This window comes from Calonectris borealis, chromosome 11 (genome assembly GCF_964195595.1).
Source record: "Calonectris borealis chromosome 11, bCalBor7.hap1.2, whole genome shotgun sequence".
Classification (NCBI taxonomy): domain Eukaryota; kingdom Metazoa; phylum Chordata; class Aves; order Procellariiformes; family Procellariidae; genus Calonectris; species Calonectris borealis.
In genome coordinates, this window is record NC_134322.1 from 735,488 (window position 1) to 758,103 (window position 22,616).

Genomic DNA, 22,616 nt, shown 5'->3' on the forward strand with positions numbered 1-22,616 from the left:
CAGTTGTTAAAATCACCCTTCGCTGGTGCCACATGGTTGCACGTGTGCACTGGATGGCATTGAAGAAGTGCACGGACATCACTTTGAAATCTGATTTTTAAAGCATAAATCAAGGTCCTGCATGCAAAAAGCACAAACCCACCTCCCCGCATGCTGGCGGCTCCGGGGAGCGCGGGGCTCCCCCGGGGCTCTGCCCGGCATCCCACTGACCCCCACCGTGGCCGCGGGGAGCTGCAGCTCCCGGGGTGTGCGGCTGCCCGTGCCGCCGCAGTGCCGGCAGGCGGGAGCGCGGTTCTGCCGGGGAGGGCGATCGCTCTGCGGCGCTGGCTGCAACGACCGGCTGAAATCGCCAGCCCAACCCCAACAGGAACTGGGATCCACAATACAGCACAACACCAGGAAGGTTAAGTTCAAGCCTCTATTTCTGAAATTATGCTTCTGTGCCATCAAAAAGAAGCCATCGAGCTCTGCCTGCAGCAAAGCCTCTGCAATAGCTGCTGGTTTGATTTGACATCGTTTGAGCAGGAAACAAACTGTTGTCAGTCAAGAAGCGGCTTCAGATACTTGTGTGTTGAGAAGAGGGAACCCCAAAACACCAAAGCAGCGTGACCACAATTAAGGCAAACACTAGTTAGCACAGAGGGTCACAGACCTACAAAGATGTATTATTGAAATCTGGGATTGCCATAGAAAACTGTAAATATTGGTGTCCACCACTGAGACAAAACCAGTGAGCGGTGGCTCCACGCGGTGCACAAACTGGGCTGGGTTTCACTCGGGCATTTCTGGGGTGCATTTGGCACCTAACGCAGATGTGCTGCTGGCAGCACTGCAAAAACCAGCGGCAGGGGTCGAGGGGGCCACGGTGCACCCAGTTACCTGGGGTCTGGTCCCTCGCATTGGTAACTCCCGTGACTGTGCAGATGCAGCCCCTAGGGCACGAGGCTTTGGGAAGCCTGCGGGTGAGGGGCAGCCCCCTGGGATCTGACGGCCGCTGGCAGCGAGCGGTCCTGGTGCTCCGACAGCGGCGCTGGGGACAGGCAACATCACGGAGGGTTCCTGTGGGAAACGCCTGCCCCAGTCCCAGGAATCCACCGCAGGACCAAGGAAACCTCCAGGTCACGACGGTGCCCACCACACTGGGAAGAAGCACCGTTGTCTTTTGGACTGGGCTGAAACGGTTTGGGTGCCGGCATCAGCATCCTCTGACCCAGACCCAAAGAGTGCCAGGAAATGATGGACAAGGAGGGAGGATTTTTTCCCTCTTTTTCTTCACTTTTCAGCATCTCTGCTCCCTGTGGCCCTCTGCTCTCGACAGATGCCTCTCACTTGTAGCAGCCCCGGGGCAGTGCACAGGCTCCTCGCGCCACGCTTAAAAATTGAGAGGTTTTCAATGACTGCCACGTGCCCTCCCGGCAGGAGCCGTAGCCGTGCCTGGAGCGCGCTGCGGGCTGCAGCAGCCGCCTCTCCCACGTCACACGAGCGCTGCGGCTGCGGCTGCCAGCCCCGGCAGGACAGAGTCCGGCCCCGCTCTCTGTGCCCCCCGGCCCCTCCCAGCCAGGTCAGGCACGGGGCAGAGCACGCTTTCAACGAGGAATAGCGACTTGTGCTTCAGAAATAAGGGACCGAAGCAACAGCTTAGTTCACCACAGGCTTAAAAGCAGCACTTCCAGCTGAGGAAATGCTAAACCCAGGCAGCTCTTCGACAGCCACGGTGTCCAGGAGTTGCAGGCTGGGACTGGCTCTCATGTGGAGGGGTCTCCCCGCCCCGAGCAGTCCCGTCCTGGGATGCTGCTCAAAGCGGAGCCATGGCTCTCGCCTCAACCCTCGTGGCCTGCACTGAATCGGATTATTCCCAGGAGAAGCAAAGCACCGGTAAAAGGAGTGTCCTCAGCATCGCCGAGCGTGCCAGCTGTGCCTCCGCGTCCTTCTCCCCCTCTCCCAGGGGGGCTCCTCACTGCTGCCGGCTTTGGGCTTTGCAAGCAGAGTGCAGGAGAAGCACCGGGCAGGATCTGGCCCCGGACACTGACACCACCACACGCGACAGCAGAGAAACGTCCTCTCCTTGCACCAGCTCAGACAAGACACGGATCCTGCGTTCTCCATCTGCCCAGTTGTTTGCTGCAAGAGAAGATGCTCCGAGAAAAATACCCCAACGCACTCCTCCACGCAGTGACTGTGCCGAGGGGTTTTCCGGAGCGCCGTGCGGAGCTCTCCGTGAGCGCAGACTTCAGCTGCGCTCTCCCTCCACCGGCCATGCCCACAGGGACGATGCATAATAACGCATTATGCACAGGGTTTTATTTCTACATGTGTTTAAAGAGGCGATTCACCAAAAAGCAGGGAAACAAAGAGCTGGCACAAGTGGAGCGGCAGTTAACGATCCGCCAGCATCATGCAAGAAAAATGCTCCTCTCCAGCGCTGAAGAGCCACCACTCCACGGCCACTGCAAATCCGGCCATCAGGTCGTGCCCCAGCGTGACGACGACGGCCAGGAGGCAGATCTGGGAGAAGGCTGGAGAAGTTGGCAGGGAGAGAGCCCAGAAAACACAAGTCGGGGGGCACTGGTGATGTGGGGGGGTGATGGTCTAGAGACCCTGCAAGAGGCAGCAGCATCTCGCGCTCCCTGATGGCTCCAACTTAGCAAGGTGGGAAGGATGAGGAAGAGGAAGCTACTGCTCTGGGCAAGATAAGCCACGTCAGTGTCAGTGGGTGCCCCTGGAAGGGGGGAGCGAGGGGCTCAGACCGGCCCTGTCCCACCGCAGGCAGCAGCTCCCCGGCTGCCGGCAGCGACGTGGGGCTCAGCTCCTTGCTCAGCAGCGGCTGCTCCCTATAACAGACCCCGCAGAAGGTGCCTCGGGGAGCAGAGACTGTTTGTGATGGCGGCTTTTATTGATCAGCAGGAAGTGCGACACAAGACTGTTATTAATAGCTACGCCTGCGAGTGCGTTCACAGCGCTTCTCCTTCACAAACCTCAAGTGCACAGATCCGTGCGGGGAGCTGCGCTGCCGGGTCAGACCAGGTCCTGCCGCGGGGGCTCCAGCTCCATGCGCTCCCGTGTCTGGTTTCACTCTTCACCGCCCGAGGCAACACGCACAAGTCTTCGGATTCTCGGTACAAAGCTGTCGCATGGCCTAATCTCGGTGTTAAAACACGACTCTCCTCTAGAAATACTCTTGCAAACCCCATGTCAGGAGATCTCCCTCTTCACCTTTGCGACAGTATCAAATCCTCTCACTCGGCAAACGCAAGGTGCTTTCACCGCTCGTGCCGGGATCCGAGAGCCGCACGAGTTCCCCCGGCTCGCGCATCCCGACCGACACCGAGGACGCGTCAGCGGGACCAGGACACTGCGGCTGCTGCTGCCGGAGCCCGGGGGCACCCTGGCCCCCCCCGGGGCTGCAGCACGAGACTCAGCCCTGGCTCTGGCGGGAGAGGTGGGAAGGGGCAGGGGGGCTCCCCGGGTGCTCAGGGGGCCACGAGTACATGCCCTTCCCGCGGGCAAAGCAATGACCCCATCAGGGCACCCATTGCCCAGCAGCAGGAGGGGGAGAACCGCTGGGGAAGAGCCCCTCATCACGGCCTAAAACAAATTTTATTGCAGCCATTTGCCTCACGCTCTGGTTTTCAGCCACAGCAGCAAGGACAAGTCCGATACCACCGAGCTGCAAGAAACCCCAACAGCCAGCCCAGGCAGGAAGGGCTCTCACCCTTTGCTTGTCGGGGTCCACAAACCGAATGCCGAAGTAGTCCTTCTCCAGCAGGTTCAGGTGGTGGCAGAGAAGGTCGAACAGGTACTGGCCCTTGGCATCTCTCTGCAAGACAAAGAAACTCATTTACAAAGCGGCAGGATGATGGCGGTGGAGCAGAGGAGCTGGGGCATGCCGGGTGGCTGAAGAGCCTGGAACTTGTAAGGTGACACCAAGGACGGTGCAAATGCCACCAGCTTCCCCTGCGCTTCACCAGCGATATTTTCAGCTCAGAAACCATCTCCCATCCCACCTGAGGGGCAGCCGGGAGCAAGACCCCATAGTGCACCCGTCCCCGTCCCCGACCTGCGGCTCGCACCCAGGCAGGACGCTGAGGCTGCCCAGGGCTTGGCAGGAGACCGCAGCATCGGCCAAAACCCCCATTGGCTTGGACAACAAATCTGCGTCCAGGCGGCTCTGGCAGCGCTGCGGAGGCGAAGCTGCCTGGAGGGAGCGCACGGCGAGAGCGCGACGAGAGCCAGCGCGCGAGCGGGTCAGCGGAACAGCAACCGCCTCAAACACAGCCTGAACGCCACAAAACACCCGGGGTATTTTAAAAGCATAAAGAAAACCGTGACCAAGGTCAGAGTCCGTCTGGGAATCACCCTGCAGCTCGAGTCGTAGTGAAGCGTTAGACGGGGAAGCTGTGAATTTCGGGGTCTGTTTGCCTGGCACTCAGATCAGCAAGGTCGCAGCTTTGCTGCTGTTGTGATCCCTGTGCGCTCCCTCGCCGTAGGCACGGCACAGCTCATTGCTTTCGCTCGCTCCTGGCTCTGTTAAAGTCTTTCCCTGGTCTGGCACTACAGCGCGAGTCCAGTGCTGGCCTGCCTATTTTTAGCATAATTCTTCTGTGCCCTTTCCTGCTCTTGAGCTTTTAGGAAAAAACCTTCCCCCTCCCTTGTCCCTGGGGCTCTGCATGGCTGCGGGCTGTGGCAGAGGGACTCCACGGGTTTATTCTTTCTCCAGGACCAGCCTGTGCTGCCAGACCCCCCCCTGGAGAGAGCGGGAGCATCTGGGCAATGAGAATTACAGCTTTATAAGGTCCGGTGTGCCAGTACGACCCACAAACAGTGCTAGACTGAACATTAATGGGGAATTTTAAAGTATTATAGATACAAAATCTGATACATCTCAAAATTATTAAAGATGTAATATCCAGCGCTGCAGAGACTGAAGCACACGCTGAATTTGTGTGCCGTGGGCTGCTCCGCTGTGGTGCTGGCCCAGGACGCCGTGGTCCTTCCTGCAATCGGTGTGAAATGCAGCACATGAGAGCACCGAGGGCCCCAGGACCCCGGTGACACCCACTCACAGCCCCGGGGCTGCAGTCAGTCTGTTCACAGCTCCCTGGCACCCCACTCACAGCTCATCCAGCCGTGGGGGTCACTGCCGGAGATGGGCTGTGCATCCCCTCTGCCAAAAAGATCATCACCGCTCCATCCAGAAATGGTTCTCCTACCCGCCAAAGGTTTGGCATCAAGAAGCCAAGAAGAATAAGGAGCTACGCCGAGGCTCTCCTGGTTCAACATTTCCTTTGCTCTCCAGAATCGCACCCCCAGGGGCCGTACAGCCCCCCCGACAGCTGATTCACCCCCAGTGGGACTTACCCAGACCAAGCGTACAGCTGTGCAACGCTGTGTGTCGAACCCCTGAAATGACAGCAATTTAACTACTCCAAAGTTTTCCATCCAATTTGTAATCGACCGCCACAACATTTTGCTCGCGGACCAGAACCCAGATACACCCCACTAACTCACAAACCTCTGCTCAGTGGAGCTGCCCGCAGGATCCGTCCCGGGGGCAGCGGCTCCGTGCCAAGCAGAGCCACACCTCCGCGGTGGTCTCGCCCCCCGAGGCTCAGCGCTTGCTGCGAGTGGGGTCCTCTCAGTCTGTGTCATGTCTGGGATCAAAACCAGTATTTTATTTATTTCTGAAAAGCTTAAATCAGGTGCTGCTGCCTCGCCTGGGGCCAGGGAGGGAGAAGAAGTAAAATCGTTCGGACCCTGCTGTCTCTGCCCCTTTACGGCAGAGCAAACGGCACCCAGCTGCCCGGGCTGACAGGGATGCGCTGGCAGGATCTGGCCCCTCAGCCGTGCTCTGGGCTTTGCGGAAGGGCCCGGGAACGGCCGCGCTGCAGTCGACGGGAGACCTGCTTTACAGCGCAGCATCTCCGCAGATCAAAGGCTGCTCCTGACAGCCAGCGCTGCCTCCTTCAGATAACACAGGTTTCCGCCTCCCGACAAATACATTCAGCACGTGCATTATCTGATCAAATAATCACTCATAGACACAGGCTGAGCAATCAGGGAACCCCGCGCGTTCCTGGGGCTTGGTACGGTATGACAAATGTCTCTGCATTTTAAATAAGTAGTGCTTCGTTTGGAGAGTCATGAAGTTCAGGCTGCAATTACGCAGCTGCTAAAACGACTTGCCCTCGGCGCTGGTGCTGGAGCCTGGCAGGCACCAGGGCAGCACCAGGGCGATGCGAGGCGGTGACCCGCCGGAGCAGGGGCCACCCCGGCTCCCGGGGTGCAAACGCTGCCTTTGCAGGCGGAGGCGCGGGGAGAGCCCGTCCTGCCCACCCAGCTGCTGCAGCGCTGGCGCCCGGCCAGCGGCAACGGGCTGATGGAGCGTTTGGGCAGTCGCACACAGAAGTCGGCAGGAGAATCGGCTGTGCAGCACAGAGGAAAGGGCTGGGGGGGACGCGGGGCGTGCAGTGCCCGCTCCAGCTGCACCCAAACAGAAGGAAGGAGAAGGACAGACAGCCCCCGCGCCAGGCGGAACGGCAGAGGGAAGAGCCCGGCGCTGCCCAGCAAAGCTCAGCTGAGGCGCAGTGGGTGCTCACCGGGCCCTATTGCTCCCAGAAGACGACGGTCTCGAAGCGATCGCCAATGTGAAGCCTCCTTTGGAAATCCTGCTGGTGACTGTGCCCCAACCCTCTGCCCCGGGGCTGGTGCCGTCGCGGTCGTACCCCAGCCCTCCCCTCGCTCCAGCACCTGCACCTCTCGGAGCCCGGCTCTACGCTCATGGCATCTGCATGGTGGTGTCCCCAAAATACCCGGAGGCAATGGAGAGGATCTGTCGTCTGCCCTGCTCCGTCAGCCTTGTACCCGTGTCCCTGTGGGCTGCCTGCACACGCAAGAGAAAACTGACTCCAGAAGAGCTTTGTCTGAGCAGTCAAGACGGCTTGGAGACGCAGTTTCAGCAGCCAGCTGCTCCCCGCAAGAGCACGCGGCGCGGCCGCAGTGGGCTCGGCTCGGCTCTGCTCCAGCCACACCGGCGGCTGCGGCTGCGGCCACGGGACGCAAAGCTCCTCTGTTCCGTGGTTTGTAAAACCTCTCTGGGCCAATAAACAGGTCTGCGGCTTTGCTCTCACTGTGCTGGGGGTAACAGCAAGCTTTTGCTTTCCTGCAAGCAAATCCCTCGGGAGGGATCACAGAGGATCCACGGAGAAGCATTGGAGAAGCCACTGCATACAACACCACCTCCCACGGCTGCAGCTGCAGGTGCCGTTGAAAGCCAGAGCTCGAAGGCAGCCCCGGCCACGGTGCCGGCTCTTTGCTTTGTCCTGAGGGCACCCGCAACGCCTGCGGGGCTGCAGCCCAGAACCTGCCCCAGCCCAGAACCTGCCCCAGCCCAGAACCTGCCCCAGCCCAGAACCTGCCCCAGCCCAGAACCTGCCCCAGCCCAGAACCTGCCCCACCGCTCATGCTGCCCGCGCAGCAGCCGTGGGTCAGCACCCCGCTCCAGGACTGCAGCTCCTCGGGGGGATGCCGGACACCCACCACCCCAAGGGAATGCAGCTGAGGACTCCAGTTCACGGGGCCACAAGGCTGCTTGGCACGTGGGAGGACAAGCGTCCTCGTGCCGGCCAGGCTGCCTGCCGCTGGCATGGCACAGCAACCTGCCCTTGCGCTCAGGCGGAGGAGCCCGACCTTGCAGCCTGGCAGTAAAAGGCTCGCCGAACCTCGCCTGGCTCACCCCGAAGTAAAATGGCGCTGGGCTTTTAGACCCTGCTGTTAAAATACAGCGGAGCAGCCAAAAGCCTGCTTGCAGAGCCTGCAGCTGGGGACGGCTCTGGCTGGGCACCACAGTCAATCCCAGCCTGGCTCAGCTCAGCTGACTCACGCTCTTCCCCAATTTATTACTGAGTTTTTAAGCAACTTTTCTTGTGGTGGAAATGGAGACTTGAGACAGCTGTTCTGGGCAGAAGGAAGGTGAAGTAGCAGGAGAGCGTTGAGAGTGGTGCCATCAGAGTTTGCACGGAGGCAGCTGAAGCGTTTTGCAGCCACAGCACGGCTGGGGAGATGGGCTGGAGCTGAGCAGGCAGCAGTCCTGCCAAAACCCATCCCAGGCCTTGGGAGATGCTGAGACCGTAAACAAACAGAACTCCCCGCAGGCAGCAAGTCCTGCCAGCTGACACGAACAGCGCTCTGACAGCGCAGAGCTGAAATTTCAGGAATCGTCTCTGCCTGTCTCCTCTCCTGCATCCCCCCCTCCTCCTCCCCAGGCCAAACAGCAAAGCCCCCGCTTACCCTTGCTATGATGTCCAAATGCACCCAGCATCGGAAAAAATGAAAGATTCCCATTTCCATACTCAGATACCAAAACTCGTATTTCAGCTGCCGCCAGCCGCAGCCTGCCCTGCACGCTGGACCCTCACCGGGCGGGGTTAATGGTGCTGGTCAGTCCCGCGGCTGCGCAGGCCAGCTGGGTTTGTTGCAGCCCTGCAGCCAGGGCCGTCGGCCAGGGATGCGCTGGCAAAGCCGCAGGCTGGGCACCAGCCCCGCGAGGCTTCGATGCATTGCGGCCATAGAATCATTAAGGTTGGAAAAGACTTCTAAGATCAAGTCCAACCATCAACCCAACACCACCATGCCCACTGAACCACGTCCTTAAGCGGGATGCAGGATGGGCACCCGCACAGCAGCTCCCACGCAGCCCACAGTACGGCCACTCCTGGCACAGCCCCGAGCTCGGGAAGCATCTTCAGACGGTGCCCAGCAGAGACCGTGGCGGCGGTGCCCACCCGTTCCCACCCCAAACCAGGTCCCTTCAGAACCCTCGCCCACCGCCCTGCTGCAGCTGCGCCCGGGGACGCGCAGCACCGTGCCTCCAGCTCGGCTGAGCGGGGAGCTGTCGGCCGGCTCGCCAGCACGCGGTGGTCACCGGCACCAGCTCGGGAAATGAGGCCGCTCATTTATGAGTCTGAATACAAATTTAGGTGCCGAACTTGGAAAACCGTGGCCTAGATCGTGCTTTATTAATAGGCTAATTGAGTCTGCCTGTATCATCCATCACTGTCAAACACAACCACCGCCTGGGACAGGCTGTGCGCCCGGCTCAGGTACAAGGGCACAAAATGGAAAGGAGTAACGAAACCTGCCAGAATCCAAATCACTTTTCCCGAGTTAGAGCAAGTTATTGTTCTTTCATTAAACAATATTCATTTTCTTCAGTGAGGACTGAAGCAGCAACATGGAGCTTGAGAAGAGAGAAACTGCAGCAGCGCCTTGTGAGCTGCAGAACAAACACCCGACCTCGCTCGCCTGTCAGGCACGAACCACTCGTCCCAGGTCAGCTGTTAGGTGCATTAGGAAGACGGGACCTCCTCCCGCATTATACAGAAAATAGTAATAAATGCTGATTTTGTTTTCTCCCCCTAGAAAAGATTACTTTGCAGCTGAACTCAAGGGACATTTGACACAGCCACAGAGGTTAAAACAACTGACCACATAACAGAACTTGCATAAATAAAGACATACTCGTAAATTATTCCAAATTAGACCTGAAGGGCTGTTACAACCGCAGCAGCTGCCGCAACACGTGCGGTCTGGGCTGCCGGCGGCGCGTGGCACATCTGGCAGCTCTGCCCCGGCCCCGCGCAGGCAGCCCCAGCCAGGCGCTGCTCACCGCGCTGCGGCAAGGTGGGCTCTGTCCCACTCGTGCTAATTGAACTTTCACACCCAGCAGAGTCTGTTACAGACGACAGTCACGAGAAACGCCGGAGGAAGCTGCGAAAGTGTGAACCTTCCTAGCTAGACGAGGAGCGCAGAGGGGATGATTTCGCCACCCCCAGCATCACGCCCTCCTCACCTCCCAAAGCTGGTTTTGCAGGGATTTGCTACAGGCTCTTCTCCCTTTCCCTACCCATGCCCCGAATTAGCAGGAACGTCTGCATAATGCTTTCCTCTGCGATTTCAACACAGAGAAATCACAACAAAGGACAAATCAGACATCCCCCCAGTCCAATGGAATATAGTGAAAGTGTAAAAACGCAAACAGCATTACAGGGGGAAACGCTTCCTCTTTGATGTCTTTAACTTGAATTAAACATATTCTAAATTAATCATTATGAGTATGTCTTTCAGGAAATTATCTGAACTGTCTTTACAAATGACAACTTAAAAGAGCTGTCTATTGCATAACATCAGCTTAAATATTCTATGTTTTGATCTTTATATGTTCTTATAAAGTAAAACTTATATCTGTCTTGAGGTTTGCAAGTTTTTGAGGTCAGCCTTTCAGGGTACAGCAGTCTAACAGAGAGACTATTGCCAGCTGCACCACTTGCAATCCCCACTCGCACGCACTGGGAACGCCGCACGCTAAGCTGACCTGCACCACACAAAGTTATTTGCTGCCGAATACTGACAGTTGCTAATGACTTTTTTCTGCCTTAAACTTCTGTTACGTTTAAAAACTTGAGCAGCTAAGCATAGCATCGTGTCCCAGACACACCTGGATGCTGTAGGGTGGTGCATCGCTGTTACTAATTTCAGTCGTGAGATTGAGCAGGACAACAAGGAGCGATCCCGGCGCAGGCTGCTCTGCAGAGGCAGTGCAGTGGCAGTGCCTGTGCCAGGAGCCCGCACGGCCGTGCTGATGCTGTGCTGCTGCTCCCAGCGCAGAGCTGCGGAGGATAACACGGACTGCCAGTCACTCGTGACGTACCACACTGAATTGTTCTGATTCATAATAGTCCCTAATTTTGCTTAGTCTCGTGTTAAACGAGATGAAGATGCGCCACTGCTCGCAGAAGGCTGCATTATGGCACAGGCAGGCAGAAAATCTACAGACCCGAGCTTTTCTCTGATGGTCCCTGCAGCCGTGCCGTGCATCGCCCCTAAGCACGAGCAGAACCCGAATGGTTTCAGTGCTGCAGGGCAGCGAGGCAGCGCGGGGAGATGCTGTTGGGGGCCCGGCCCCGCTCAGCTCAGCCCCCGCATCCTCCTCTTGCCTGATCTTGGCCGTGGGTGCTGGGACCAGATCTCCCGGCAGTCCCTGTTTCTGCAGGACCTCTGGAGCCCCGAGCACATCCCAGTACCCCGACTCACAGCCCCACAGGTCCTCTGCAGACCGGCTGAGCTCGTTAGGGTTTTGGGGACAGAGTCTGGGACAAGACCGATTTGGGGCTGGAAAGGCTCGGGGTGCGCATCGCCTTGAGCTACAGCTACGTGCACTGGTGGCAGCGGCCGCAGCAGCCGCACGCAGCCCCGCTCGCTGCCCTGTGCCCAGCCGGCCTCCCCCGCCCTTGGGCGGCACACGCGGAGCCCGCCGGGACACGCCGCGGCCATCCAGCCCCACGCAGAGGTTGCCGCTCATGAGTTCATCCGGAGCCCTGGGTGCAGGCCCCGCTCTGCTCTGCCAGCCCTGCCTGCCGTGGCCAGGGCACGGCCAAAGCGGGGGGCTCCTTCCCGCGGAGGAGAGGAGCTGGCTGAGGGACAAGCCCTGCGGAGGGGGACGCTGCCACCGGAGAGAGGAGCGGTGCCGGCTCCGGGAATCCATCGCGACCCGCACTTCACAGCCGTCCAGCCCCGCAGCATCTTTACGAGGTACCCGAGGAGCATTAACACGTCATCCACAGCTTCGTACAGAGATTTACTGCTCTCTGCTCGGGGAGGAGCCGCGTTCGTCAGTGGCCTTGGGAATGAGCCCTTCTAGAGAGTTTTATGATCCCTTTTTACAGGGGGACAGAAGGACGGCGCTGTGCCGACAGCAGGGAGATTCTGCCGGGATTTTCTGGTGGCGAATGCACCCGTCCCACGGCTCGGCAACGGGAACCCTCCTGTGCTGAGGAGTGCAGGGTCTGCTTCTCAACAGAGCTCAACCAACTCCAGTTGGGACCCATCTGGCCCTAGAACCTGCAGCATGGCAGCAAGGATGCTGCCAGCCCAGCATCGTGGTTCCCCTCCCGGCGCGGGGCAGAGGAGCCCCCGCGCGCCCTGCCGTGCCCAGCGTCAGCATCTGTAAAGTCTCTGAAGATGGAAAGTGCAGAATGCTGAACCCTGCCACCCGTTACTGCAAAAGAGTTTTGCACGATCTACTGCAAAACAGAAACAAGGTTTCTACAGGGAAGTAAACGCCTCCAGCACTATCAAACAGAAGAATCCCAGATGATTTTTAAACTTTAAGAAGATTAAACTAACCTTACATTCTTAACTTTTCTAAGCTCCTCAGCCAAAATTAGGGTCATCCACAGCTAAAAAAAAAAAAGGAAAAAAAAAGAGAGCTATTTAAAAATAGCAGCTCATCTGAAAATGAATGGTGTGCCTCACCTCCCTGTGCCACTGAGCACGGCAGCTCTCCAGCAGCACGTCCGTGCGCTCCAGCCACGCTCTGGAGCGTGAATTTGTGGGAAGGGACAGCTTTGCACTGCAGGACGAGACCCAGGTCTGTCCTAAAGTCTTGCTTGTAGAGACCAGTAGCACAGCTGTTTTTCAAACCATTTATCACGTGCCATGATGGTTTTGTTTCACTCCAGCTTCTTAATCGGGTATCACGTGACACCGAGCCCAAAGCCATATAAAAGTGTAAGCTTCCCACATCAGCCCGAGCACCGCTGCCACCCAAACCTGCCACCTCCAGGACCAACGCCAGACCAGCAAGGCCAGTTTGCACGATGAGGTTGAGCACAACCAGCCCCTTCACCAGCACCGAGCCAGCCCGGCCCCTTCCCGCAGCCTGCCGACAGCCAGCCGGGTCCTGCCGACGGCCCTGCGCCGGGGGGATGGCACAAGGGGGACTGCCGTGTGGCGGAGAGAGCAGATATGGCTGCTGGAGAACCTCCATCGGCCAACCTTCAGTGTGGTTCTTGCAAGGGGAAGGCGAGGGTTGGGTACCACAGACTCACTCGAGCGTTGCTACACCCAGCGGTCTCGCGGCACGGGACATCTCAGAAATCCCCCAGCAGGCAGGTTCTTCCCGTCTCCGCAGCGTGGTCGTGCTGCAAAACTCCGCTCTGAGATAAGAAACAGCTTCTGACCCTGCGCCAAACCAGACCGGCTCACACTTCACAAGGTCCTGCCCCAGCCGGGAGCCCGGAGCTGGCGGAGGGGACGATGGCAGGGGGAGCCCAGCAAAGCACGAGGGGCTGCAGAGAGCAGCTGATCCCCCAAACGCCACGTTCACTTCACAGCCGAGGCTTTGCAAGGCAGACGAGCACTAGGTGCGATCATGGGGAGATGCTGGAAGTGCGCTCACTCCAGATCGAAAGGAAAAGCAGAGGACTGTTTGTATTATTCCAGCGGGCATGATGCATGCCTTGCGTGGTGGGGAAGCTCCTGGGAAATCAATTCCCGTGGCCACGGGCTGCAGGGGGGCTGGGAGTGAAACGGAGGGGCTGGGGGGGCTGAGGCCTTCCACCTCCTGCCAGGGGAAAAAGGAAAATGCGTCAGCAGGAGCTGCGAGGCATCCCGCATCTCCCCGTGCGCAGGGAGAGAGGAGCAGGTCGGATGCCCAGAGGCACAGACGAGTTCAAAGCTGCTCAGCGCGGGCTGGGAAAAGCTGGGGAGTGGCAGTGACGGCTCTGCTGCACCTCGGCCCAATCAACCACCCCAGAGAGCATCTGACATCGCTCCAAACTGCCTCATAACAGATTCCCTCTTCCCTCACGTCTAATAATTTTGCGTTTCCTTCCACGCAAACTGGTGGGCAGCTCTCCCCCGCTGCGCCCAGCACCGCGGCTCCGGCAGCGCCAGGCGGCTGCACCGCACCAGGCTGCAGCGGCTCAGGGCAGAAAGGGGGTTCAGAGCCCCCAGCAGCCCGTCCGACGGGCTCACAGCCCCGGTGCCCGGGGAGGGCTGGATCTGCTCCATGGATGTGGCCAAAAAGGACTGGAGAGGAGCAGGAGCAGGGCTGAAGAGGGGCACCAGGGCTTTGCAACCTGCTGGGCTGAGCTCCCACACCAGCCGGCTCCGCTTCGGCTGATTGCAGAGTGCCAGGGCACGGCCGGGACCCCAGCGAGCAGCAGCACCCCGAGCCCGCGGGACGGGGGAGCCCGACCGGCCCCAGGGCTGCAGGAAAACATGGCTCGGCCGGAGCAGCACTGGCCACCGCCAGCCCCAACCCTGCCAGACCCCCAGCCCCACCGCAGCACTTGCACTTCTGGAGCTGACACGGCGCATTACCCCACAGCCGCTCTGGGGATTAGGCACAGGATTTACAGAAGAAATAGCAGCACTTGAAAGCGGCTTCTTTCTGCGCTATTTGGTTTGGAAATCTCATTGTGGGGCTGGCCATTCCTCCCTGCTTCCTGAGCTTAGGAGAAGATTATTTTTTTAAAGGAAACTGTCAAAAAAGTCTATTTTACAAAGTGAGGTTTAAGCTTGTCTCTTTGGCAGCAACATCTGAGCTGGGAGAGATCAAAGACCCACCAGCTCCACAGCCAACATGAAGAGATTTTCGCTAGCAATTTGATTCCAATATTGTAGTTTAAATGCTTCATTTTCAAAATTTAGCATTGTACTGTATGAGCCTGGGATTATTATCCCTCGGACAAAGTTAATGTTCGCTTTGCAGGCCGGGCAAAGTCCTCCTAACTGACAGCTCTCTTAGCCCTCAAAGCAAGCCGGCGTCTCACCTGAGCTGCAGTACGAGGAGGAAATGGGCAAAAATATGCCTGAGAATATTCATTTCCAGACAGGGAACAAGCAGCTCAGAAATCTGTGACTACACCTGGAGCAGAGCGCTCACGCCTGCCGGCCTCTAGCAGGGAGCTTCACCTGCAACGACCCCTCTCTCCCCACGGACCCCAGGGAGGGGCTGCAGAGGGGCCGGAGCAGCCTCGGCGCCAGCCCGGAGGGTCCCCCACCAATGTCGGCCGGTGTCCCCAGGGGGGACGGCACGCTCCCCAGCGGGCTAGGAGGGCAGGGCACCGTGCAGCTCTTGCACCATCCACTGCTCCCACGCAGGTGCCGAGACCTTCCTCCTGCACCTCCTGCAGTCCTGCCCTGTCCCTCTCCCTGTCCCCTGCTCCGCTGCCACAGGAAGAAGCATTATTATTATTATTATTATTCACTAGCTTGATTTACTATTATTTGGCTATTTTGCTGCTGTTGCACCAGCTGAGGCACTTGCTCCACATAGGCAGGGCACCCGGGACGCATTCGGCCGGGCTGCCGGACCCTGCCGCGGGGGTCACCCACCCTGCCCACGATACCCCCGACTCCAACACATGGAGAACCCGGCCGGCAGCGAGAGCTCAGCAAAAGGCTGCCATGCTCGAGTCTGCTGCAGGCTTAAACCCCTGTTTCCAGAAATGACTGAGCAACACCAAGGAGCCTCAGTGTCATAAAAAGCCCCGGGAAGATGCTCTCGGAGCCACGGGTGAAGCTAGGACTTCAGGAGAGTGCCGAGGGACCCTTCCCAGGAACGGTCCCTTGGTTTCTGAGAAGACCCAGCGGAGGATGAGCCCTGAGGACGAGCAGCCTGGGGCAGCAGGGAGGAGAGGGGCGAGCACGGGCGCGTTTCCAGCCAACCCTCCGAGCCCCGGGCCGGTGCCCAACTGCCGCAGACGCCGACCCCGCTGCAGCGAGCGGGAAGGGATGGAGGGCGAGGGGGGGACGATTTTTCTCGGCGGGATACCATAGATGGCTTCCAAAGGCAGCCCCAGCACGGAGGGAAAGGAGGATAAAAGGCCATGGAGAACCAGGTGGCTGGGGAGGACTTGGAACAGGGACATGCGGACCCCGTGGAGCACCGGCCCCCCACGGCAAGGTGCTGGGGGTGCGCGGCTGCCCAGACCCGAGCAAGCCCACCCTGCCCCGGGCCAGCAGGCACTTTCGCGTCTGCCAGACGAACAGGCTCCCATGAACGGCACACAAAAAGCCCTTTCAGCCAAGGCGGTAACAGCAGCAGAGTCGCCTGATGAGAAAAGGGCAGCTGCGAGCAAGAAGCGAGGTGGGGAAAATCAGAATAGTGCCCCGATAGCCCCAGCTCCCACTTGCCCCGCCGCGTGCTGCAGCCCACTGGAGACTCGCTGCCGGAGCCACGGTTACCTTGCCCGCCAGAGGAGACTCAGAGTAAGGAAAAGGGGTTTTACGTAACACTGGAATGTAATCCTGTTATATTTATAGCATATGCATTTCAGTATTAATTCCCTGTTATCTGTAATCCTTCTTCCTAGCTGAGACAGTAATTTCTGTCTTCAAGACTTATCCAGGGAGTTTGCTCCAGAAGTTTATAAAGCTTTTGAGAAGGAAAGTTCCTAATGAAGTGACTCTCAGAGCCTTTAACTCCAGATTACCGATTCCTTGTTTTAATCCACAAGCAGGTTTTTAAAACCTTTGACATGCTGGCGTATGCGAAAGGTCCTCCATGCTCTCCATCACGGAACTTCAGCTGCTGCTGTTTCTGCTTATGTCCCCATTTAGGAAAGAGTCCACTGTGGGACAGCAGTTTAGCACATTTTTAAATCCTTTAATAACCAGGGATTTACCCCCTAGAACATGCCAGCCTCCCAGCAAGTAAACGGACACGGCTGTAACCCCCTCCATTCCCCTGCTGCATCTGGTGAGGTTTTATCTCCTCGTTTGATGAAGAGTTTTCCTGACAGCTCTGCACTCCCAAGGGCTTCAGAAAACTGACTCTGTACCTTCCCCTAACCTCACGAAGCCCAGCGCCGACACCTGCACCGCAGCTCTCCAGGCACAATCCCGACAGCCCTGGCGTGTTCTCAGCAAGGAGCAGATCTTGCTGGAAACAGCAGGGAACAGCAAAGCAACGCTGCCCTGCCCCGTCCCGCGTCCCCATCCCGGGCAGCTTGTCCTCCCCCCCTGCACCGCGGAGGCAGACCCCGGTGGGACCGGTGCGGCACGGCTGGCCCCTGTCCCCCCCGGCGCTGAGCCCGGAGGGCTGGGAGAGAGCCCAGCCAGGCGAAAGGCACCTCGCTGCCGAGCCCCATCCCTCCCGGAGCGGCAGCTCCCTTGTGCCTGCACGCTCCAGCTCCTTGAAAAGGCACGAACGGAGGCACCGGGGCTGCTCTCAGCGCTGCTGGGCAGAAGTCCTGCCCCAGGAGCTGTTGGCGCCGGCGCATCCAACATCCCGAGCAGCGGGGACGGGGCTGCTAGCGACCACCGGCTACTGCGTTTTACACCAAACAAAATAAACCCGAGCAGTTCCATCAGACACGTCTCCTGCTCAGGCTCCAATCCTGCTGCCTCGGTGCCGGCAACAGGGCCATCCGGTTGCTGTTCTCGCAGCATAATACTCTTCATGAGCCACAGCTAAGAACAAGCACGACACGAGTTTCTGCCAGAATGGGGAGTTTCACACCATTCAAATATTTATCATGGACTAAATACAGGGGATTTCTGAAAATTAGTTAAAGGAAAAAAAATTAATTTTTTAAAGTAATCCTGACACGCGCTGCAGTCACTTGCACTTTCCAGGTGGGCTGCGGTGAAGCGGGCAAGACAAGCAGCGCGGTGCCAGCAAGGCTGCTCGTCACCCAGGGGTGGGCGAGGAAAGGACCAGCCCGCGGAGGCGCAGAGGTGACCCCCTCCGCACTGGGACCCCCCGCACCACCTCTCCCGACGACCCCCCAACGAGGGGCTGTGTTTCTGGCTGGGCCTATTTCACAGCCAGCTTTAAAGACCAACGTCAAGAAGCAGCGGTGAATTTTTCAGAAATCCAAGCTGTGCTTCAGATCTCGAGCAGCCTCCTCCCTGCAAAGGAAGCCTAGCGCAGGGAAACGTTCTCTGTGCAAAGCCCCGCGCTGGGAACACAGGCAAGGGAGGATAATACCGAGTAATGGCAATCTGCGTCCCCTGTGACATCGCGGAGTCTCAGAGCTGTGTTTAATTTTTAAATGAAAATTCCATTGTTACTTTTACTTATTTTTAGCACAATCCGGACAAGCTCCACTAGAAAGCCGGAGGATTCAGCTCGCTCACCCCAAAGCCTCCTCGGGGTGCTGCTCCCCGGACTCAGGGCTGCAGGAGCTGGGTGCTCTGCTCGCCCAAAGCCGCTGCGCCCGGCGTCTACATGGTGCTTCTGCTGGAAACAGGGTGGGTAAGCGCCTTTCGTGACCCCATGGATCCCACCCCGCTCTGCTGGTTTAACGGCCAAGGGCAGCGCAGGCGGCAAACCGCAGCGGTGCCCAATGAAAGCACCGACTCCTCCGCAGCACCCCTGGGGCAGCCGCACAGGACTCGAGTGGGTCCGTGTGTGAGGCCGTTACCGGGATCTGCCGGGAAGCCCAACACACCGACACGGCCCGTCTGTGCTCATCGGGAAGTGTCGGATCAGAACCGAACCTCAGCCCCTCAGGTCCTGGCGAGTCAAAGTGGGAGCAATTCCAGACTTGGCTTTCCCAGTCACTCGTCAGCTCATTTGAAAATCCAGGAACTGCTCTCCAGGAAATCTTTGGTTTTACTCGTGCATCTCCCTAAAACCAGCTTTAGGTGCATCCGTCCCCCACCTGGGGGAGGGGGGAGAAGGACACTATTTAAAACAGAAAATTAAAGGGGGACAGGTTACTCACAGCTGGAGCGTGAAGGAAGCTCGACCCCGGGCCAGCGGCAAGGTTCAGCCCTCGCCCAGGACGACACGGCCACCCCCGGGCAGGGAGACCCCGGGAGACCCCCGCACTGTCCTCCCCAGGTCGCAGAGGAGCTGGCGGGCAGGAGGAAGCCTTGGCCAGGGCAATGCCCACAGGAACAACCCTTTCTGTCCCCTTCCAGCAGGGCTCGCTGGAGGGACTGTTTTGCATCAAAATACTGCAAAAACAGCAGTGGAGGAGTTCAAACCATGACGGAAAATGCTCAGCCCACGGGATGTTCTCTCAAAGTTGTTTTGGCTTTCTGCTGGTCCACGGGCTCACTGGAAATTTAATCCAGGGACCCTGGAGCCACAGCCACAGCCTTTCCTCATGCAAAGCCACCACCAAAATCAGGTGGAGGTGGGGGTCCCCGCTCCCGCGGCCATCACAGAGCCCGGTGTCACTGCAGCCACGCTCATCTGCAAGTGCTCCATAGCGTCACGGTGTCAACCTGAACATGAGTGTTTGGGGATAAGAAGAAAAGATTCTGCTCTGCAAAGCCTGAGGTACTGACATTTTATTTTGTGAAGGATCTACTACCCTGACTCATTTAAGGCAAGAAACAGTCTTTTCCGTGTTTCCCCTGAACACTCACAGGGTTACCTAGAGCCCCAGCATCGCTCTGAGTTTGTGATGTCTTTCATCACCAGAAACACCATCTCCTCCACCCATCCCCACATCAGTCAGCGCAAGGCAGGACGTCCCCATCTGCTAATCGTGACCCAGAGTGACGAGATCCTCGTTGGCGTCAGCGCGGGTCCTGCCGTGAGCCTTCGAGAGGACCACAAAGCATTCCTCAGCCCTGAACACAGCTCTCGAGCAATCCATACATTAAGTCCCAGTGACTGATGACATGTCACTTTACATTGTGCTACTTAGTGCTACCGTATAACTTTTATGAATTAAATTTAGAATTTATAAGTCTATAATTTAGAGGCACTGAAAACCTTTCTCCATAAAACCAAATTGGTTTTTCCTATAACTCAAAGTCACTATTTTCATTCTTGCAAGCTTGGAGTGGCTCCATGTGTGCTCTCGTTTAAATTGGCACTCTTCTCCCATTAGCATGCAAAAGATTCTTGGTGCAACTAATTCCGGTATATATTATTTAGAGGCTAATAAACGTGTTCATAGTAATCATCTGATGATGGATATTGCCTTGCCAGAAAGTCAGCCCTACTTGCTGCATACAAGAAAAAGGTATTTTCATACAAGCCACGCAGCTTGTAGCACATATGAACTAAAAATGCGTTAGTGACAGCTTCACTTGCAATGGCTGCACGACCCAGCGAACGGCAGAGGTGCCTGGTTTTGCTAACAGGACCGCTGCACTTCCAAACTCAAATGAGGAGCAACCGAAGTCTCAGTGACCGCCTGCAGGCTTCCTCTGATCTGCAAAGCAGTATTAGATGCCGCAAGCTTGGCGTCAGGGAGTGCCGTACCTGAACGCTTGCATTCGCACTGGGAGTTACACTGGCTGTGGAGTAGTTCTGGTACCAGTGCAAACTGGTAACTGCTCCTTGGACCCGAGCCCCGTATTCCGATGGGATCCCAGAACCGTCAGCTCTGGCTCAGCATCCTCCGACATCAGCAAAGCTGGGTCAGACCTCATGAAACTGGGAAGCTGCGTGCAGAAGAAAGGACAGCCATCGCATGGGCTGTGCTAAGCAGCACCCTCATTTACACCGCTGTAGCCCTCAGAGGTGCTGTGAAACCCCCCGGGACGCCGGGCACAAGGCAGCCCCGAGCCGAGGGCAGAGCCAGGGGATTTGCAAGGTCCCTGCGGGGAATCTCCCTTTGAAGCAACATCCTCTTCCAGACCCTACGGGAATGAGCCCTGCACTTTGTAGTCAAAACTACTGCACACACAGCCGATGAAAAATAAAATAAAACAAACAACAAAGATAAAATCCATGCACGCTACTCACAACCAGAAAACCAGGCACCTTCGGTTTTCTTGGCAACATTCCTGCTGAGAAGCTTGCTTCTCTTCCAGCAACTGATTGCAGCAAAAAGCTCATGGGAGAAACAAAAGAAAAGTATAAATGGTTCATAAAAAATTTACTTTTCATGAAAGCGAAGTGAGGCGCTGGAAGAAACACGGGGGTGAGAGTTGCAATACCGCCTAGTGAAGCCACAGCCCAGCCGAGCTCTTCCCTCGCCTTCCCCCCAGCCCGGCAGCGGTGGGACGCGGCAGCAGCTCCCCGAGCCGGCGGCCCCAGACCGGCCGCCCCGAGGGGCTCTGCGGCTGCGCCGGACCAACCGCTCGAGCGCCGCGTCCCGGGGACGGAGCTGCAGGCGAGGCCGGGCACCCCCGCGTGCCCAGACAGACGGAGCGAGCCGTTTAATCTGTAACCCACAAGCGTCCCCAGACGCTCGCTATCGTGTTGCACGAGCGGCTGGAATAATTTGGTGTGAGGGGTTTGACCGAGGCCCCGGGCCCGCAGCGCCTGCGAGACCTCTGAGGAAGCAGAGAAGAGCACGAGCCAGGCGTGAGCCCTCCTGTTCCCCAGCCCTCCCGAGGTTTACAGCTTCCCCCAAAATTATTTCCCAGAAAAGACGTTCCTCTGCGCAGTCTGCTGGATGGAGGGGAGGGGGGACAGCTCGCGCTCCTGGAGACTTAAAAACAGAACCAAAATAAAACAACAAAAATTCCAAGACACAAAATCCAGACACAAGGTAGAAGTTCAAAACCCTGATTCAGAATCAAAACTAAGAGCAGGTTCAACAGCAATTAATATCTCCCTGAATTGCAGCTCAAGAATAAAGATCGTTAGGCAAAGAAGCGACGAGCACAAGCCTGTGATTAAGGCAAAACAGATCTTATTTGTGCTATAAAAATGACCATACGTGGAAACCTTTTGGGAGACCATAATCAGTCAGATTAACATGATAATGAACTCTGATTTACCCAGCGATGGGAAGATCTTTGTCCTCGGAGACATCGCATTGCTCACTGAATATTAACAGATGACTTTTTTTTATAACCACGGATATCACTTGACTGCAAGATTGTTCATCCTCCCAGAAGGTGATTTCCTAGGCAGAGGGAGGAGAGCCCTTGTAAGGTGTAAACATCCACACTGATAGAGGGGCAGGCAGCGGAAACTTTGCAATAAATCGGATACTGCCTTCAGCAGAAAATGAGATATAGGCACAAGCACTGCGTGATGTAAATCTCCACAATGACAATGTTATTTTACCAATGACACCGTGGAACAAACCTTAGATAACACGCTGGGCACTGTGCAAAGAGTAGCGGCAATCTCTTTTAGAGAGTCCATCCTTGGCGAGAGCAGCCTCTCACGGGGCTGGAAAAGCATAAATTGGGGGGGAATGCTGCTGTGAGCCCTCTTCCCAAAAAGGGGGCCCAGGGACAGCTGTGCCGGCATCAGGCTGCTCTGGGACAGCCCCTCGCTGAGCGGGGATGCTGCGGGCACTGGGGAAGCAGCACCAGGAGCTGCTCCCCCGCAGCAAGAGCCGTGCCACTGCCCGCTCCCCTCTCCCCCTCCCCGAGCGAGTTCTGCTCAGCGAGCACAGTCGGGGGGATTCGGATGGGCAGAAGCAAACACGCTCAGCCCGCGCCCCACTGCCAGCGTCCTCATCGCCACCACCAAGGCTGGCTTGGCCAAGGGCAGCCAGGGAAGCTCACGCAGGCACCACCGGACAGCATCGGGGTATAAAAACAACAAAGCAGAGACACTTTTGGAAGGGGAATCCGCCCCCAGCATCACCTCCGAGGGACTGCGGGCCGCGTCCCCGCAGGGACACAGCAGAGCGGCCGCCCCTCGGTGGCACCTGGCAAGCGTGGGCAGCGCCGCCCGGCAGCGTGCACGAAGCAAGACCTCTCCAAGGGAAGGGGCACCAGCACCGGTCCCTTTTCCCCTGAAGCCGTGGCTGGGAGAAACGAGCAGGGGCTCCGGCGCAGGCAGGGGCTCCGGCGCAGGCAGGGGCTCCGGCGCAGGCAGGGGCTCCGGCGCAGGCAGGGGCTCCGGCGCAGGCAGGGGCAGCACGGCCTCTGCCAGGCGGGGAGCTGAGTCTTGC

General features: G+C 57.8%; 1 protein-coding gene across 3 annotated transcripts in view; it reads right to left on the reverse strand.

Moving 5' to 3' along the window:
- FRMD5 (FERM domain containing 5) overlaps positions 1–22,616 on the reverse strand; it is a 112,730-nt gene that overhangs the window by 22,249 nt on the left and 67,865 nt on the right. For 2 of the 3 annotated variants that reach the window (XM_075159647.1, XM_075159649.1), the window contains exon 2: positions 3,713–3,817. The exons of the other annotated variant lie outside the window; for it this stretch is intronic. In XM_075159647.1, the coding sequence (XP_075015748.1) occupies positions 3,713–3,817 (105 nt within the window). The remainder of the gene's footprint in view (positions 1–3,712; positions 3,818–22,616) is intronic. 3 annotated transcript variants of the gene reach the window in all.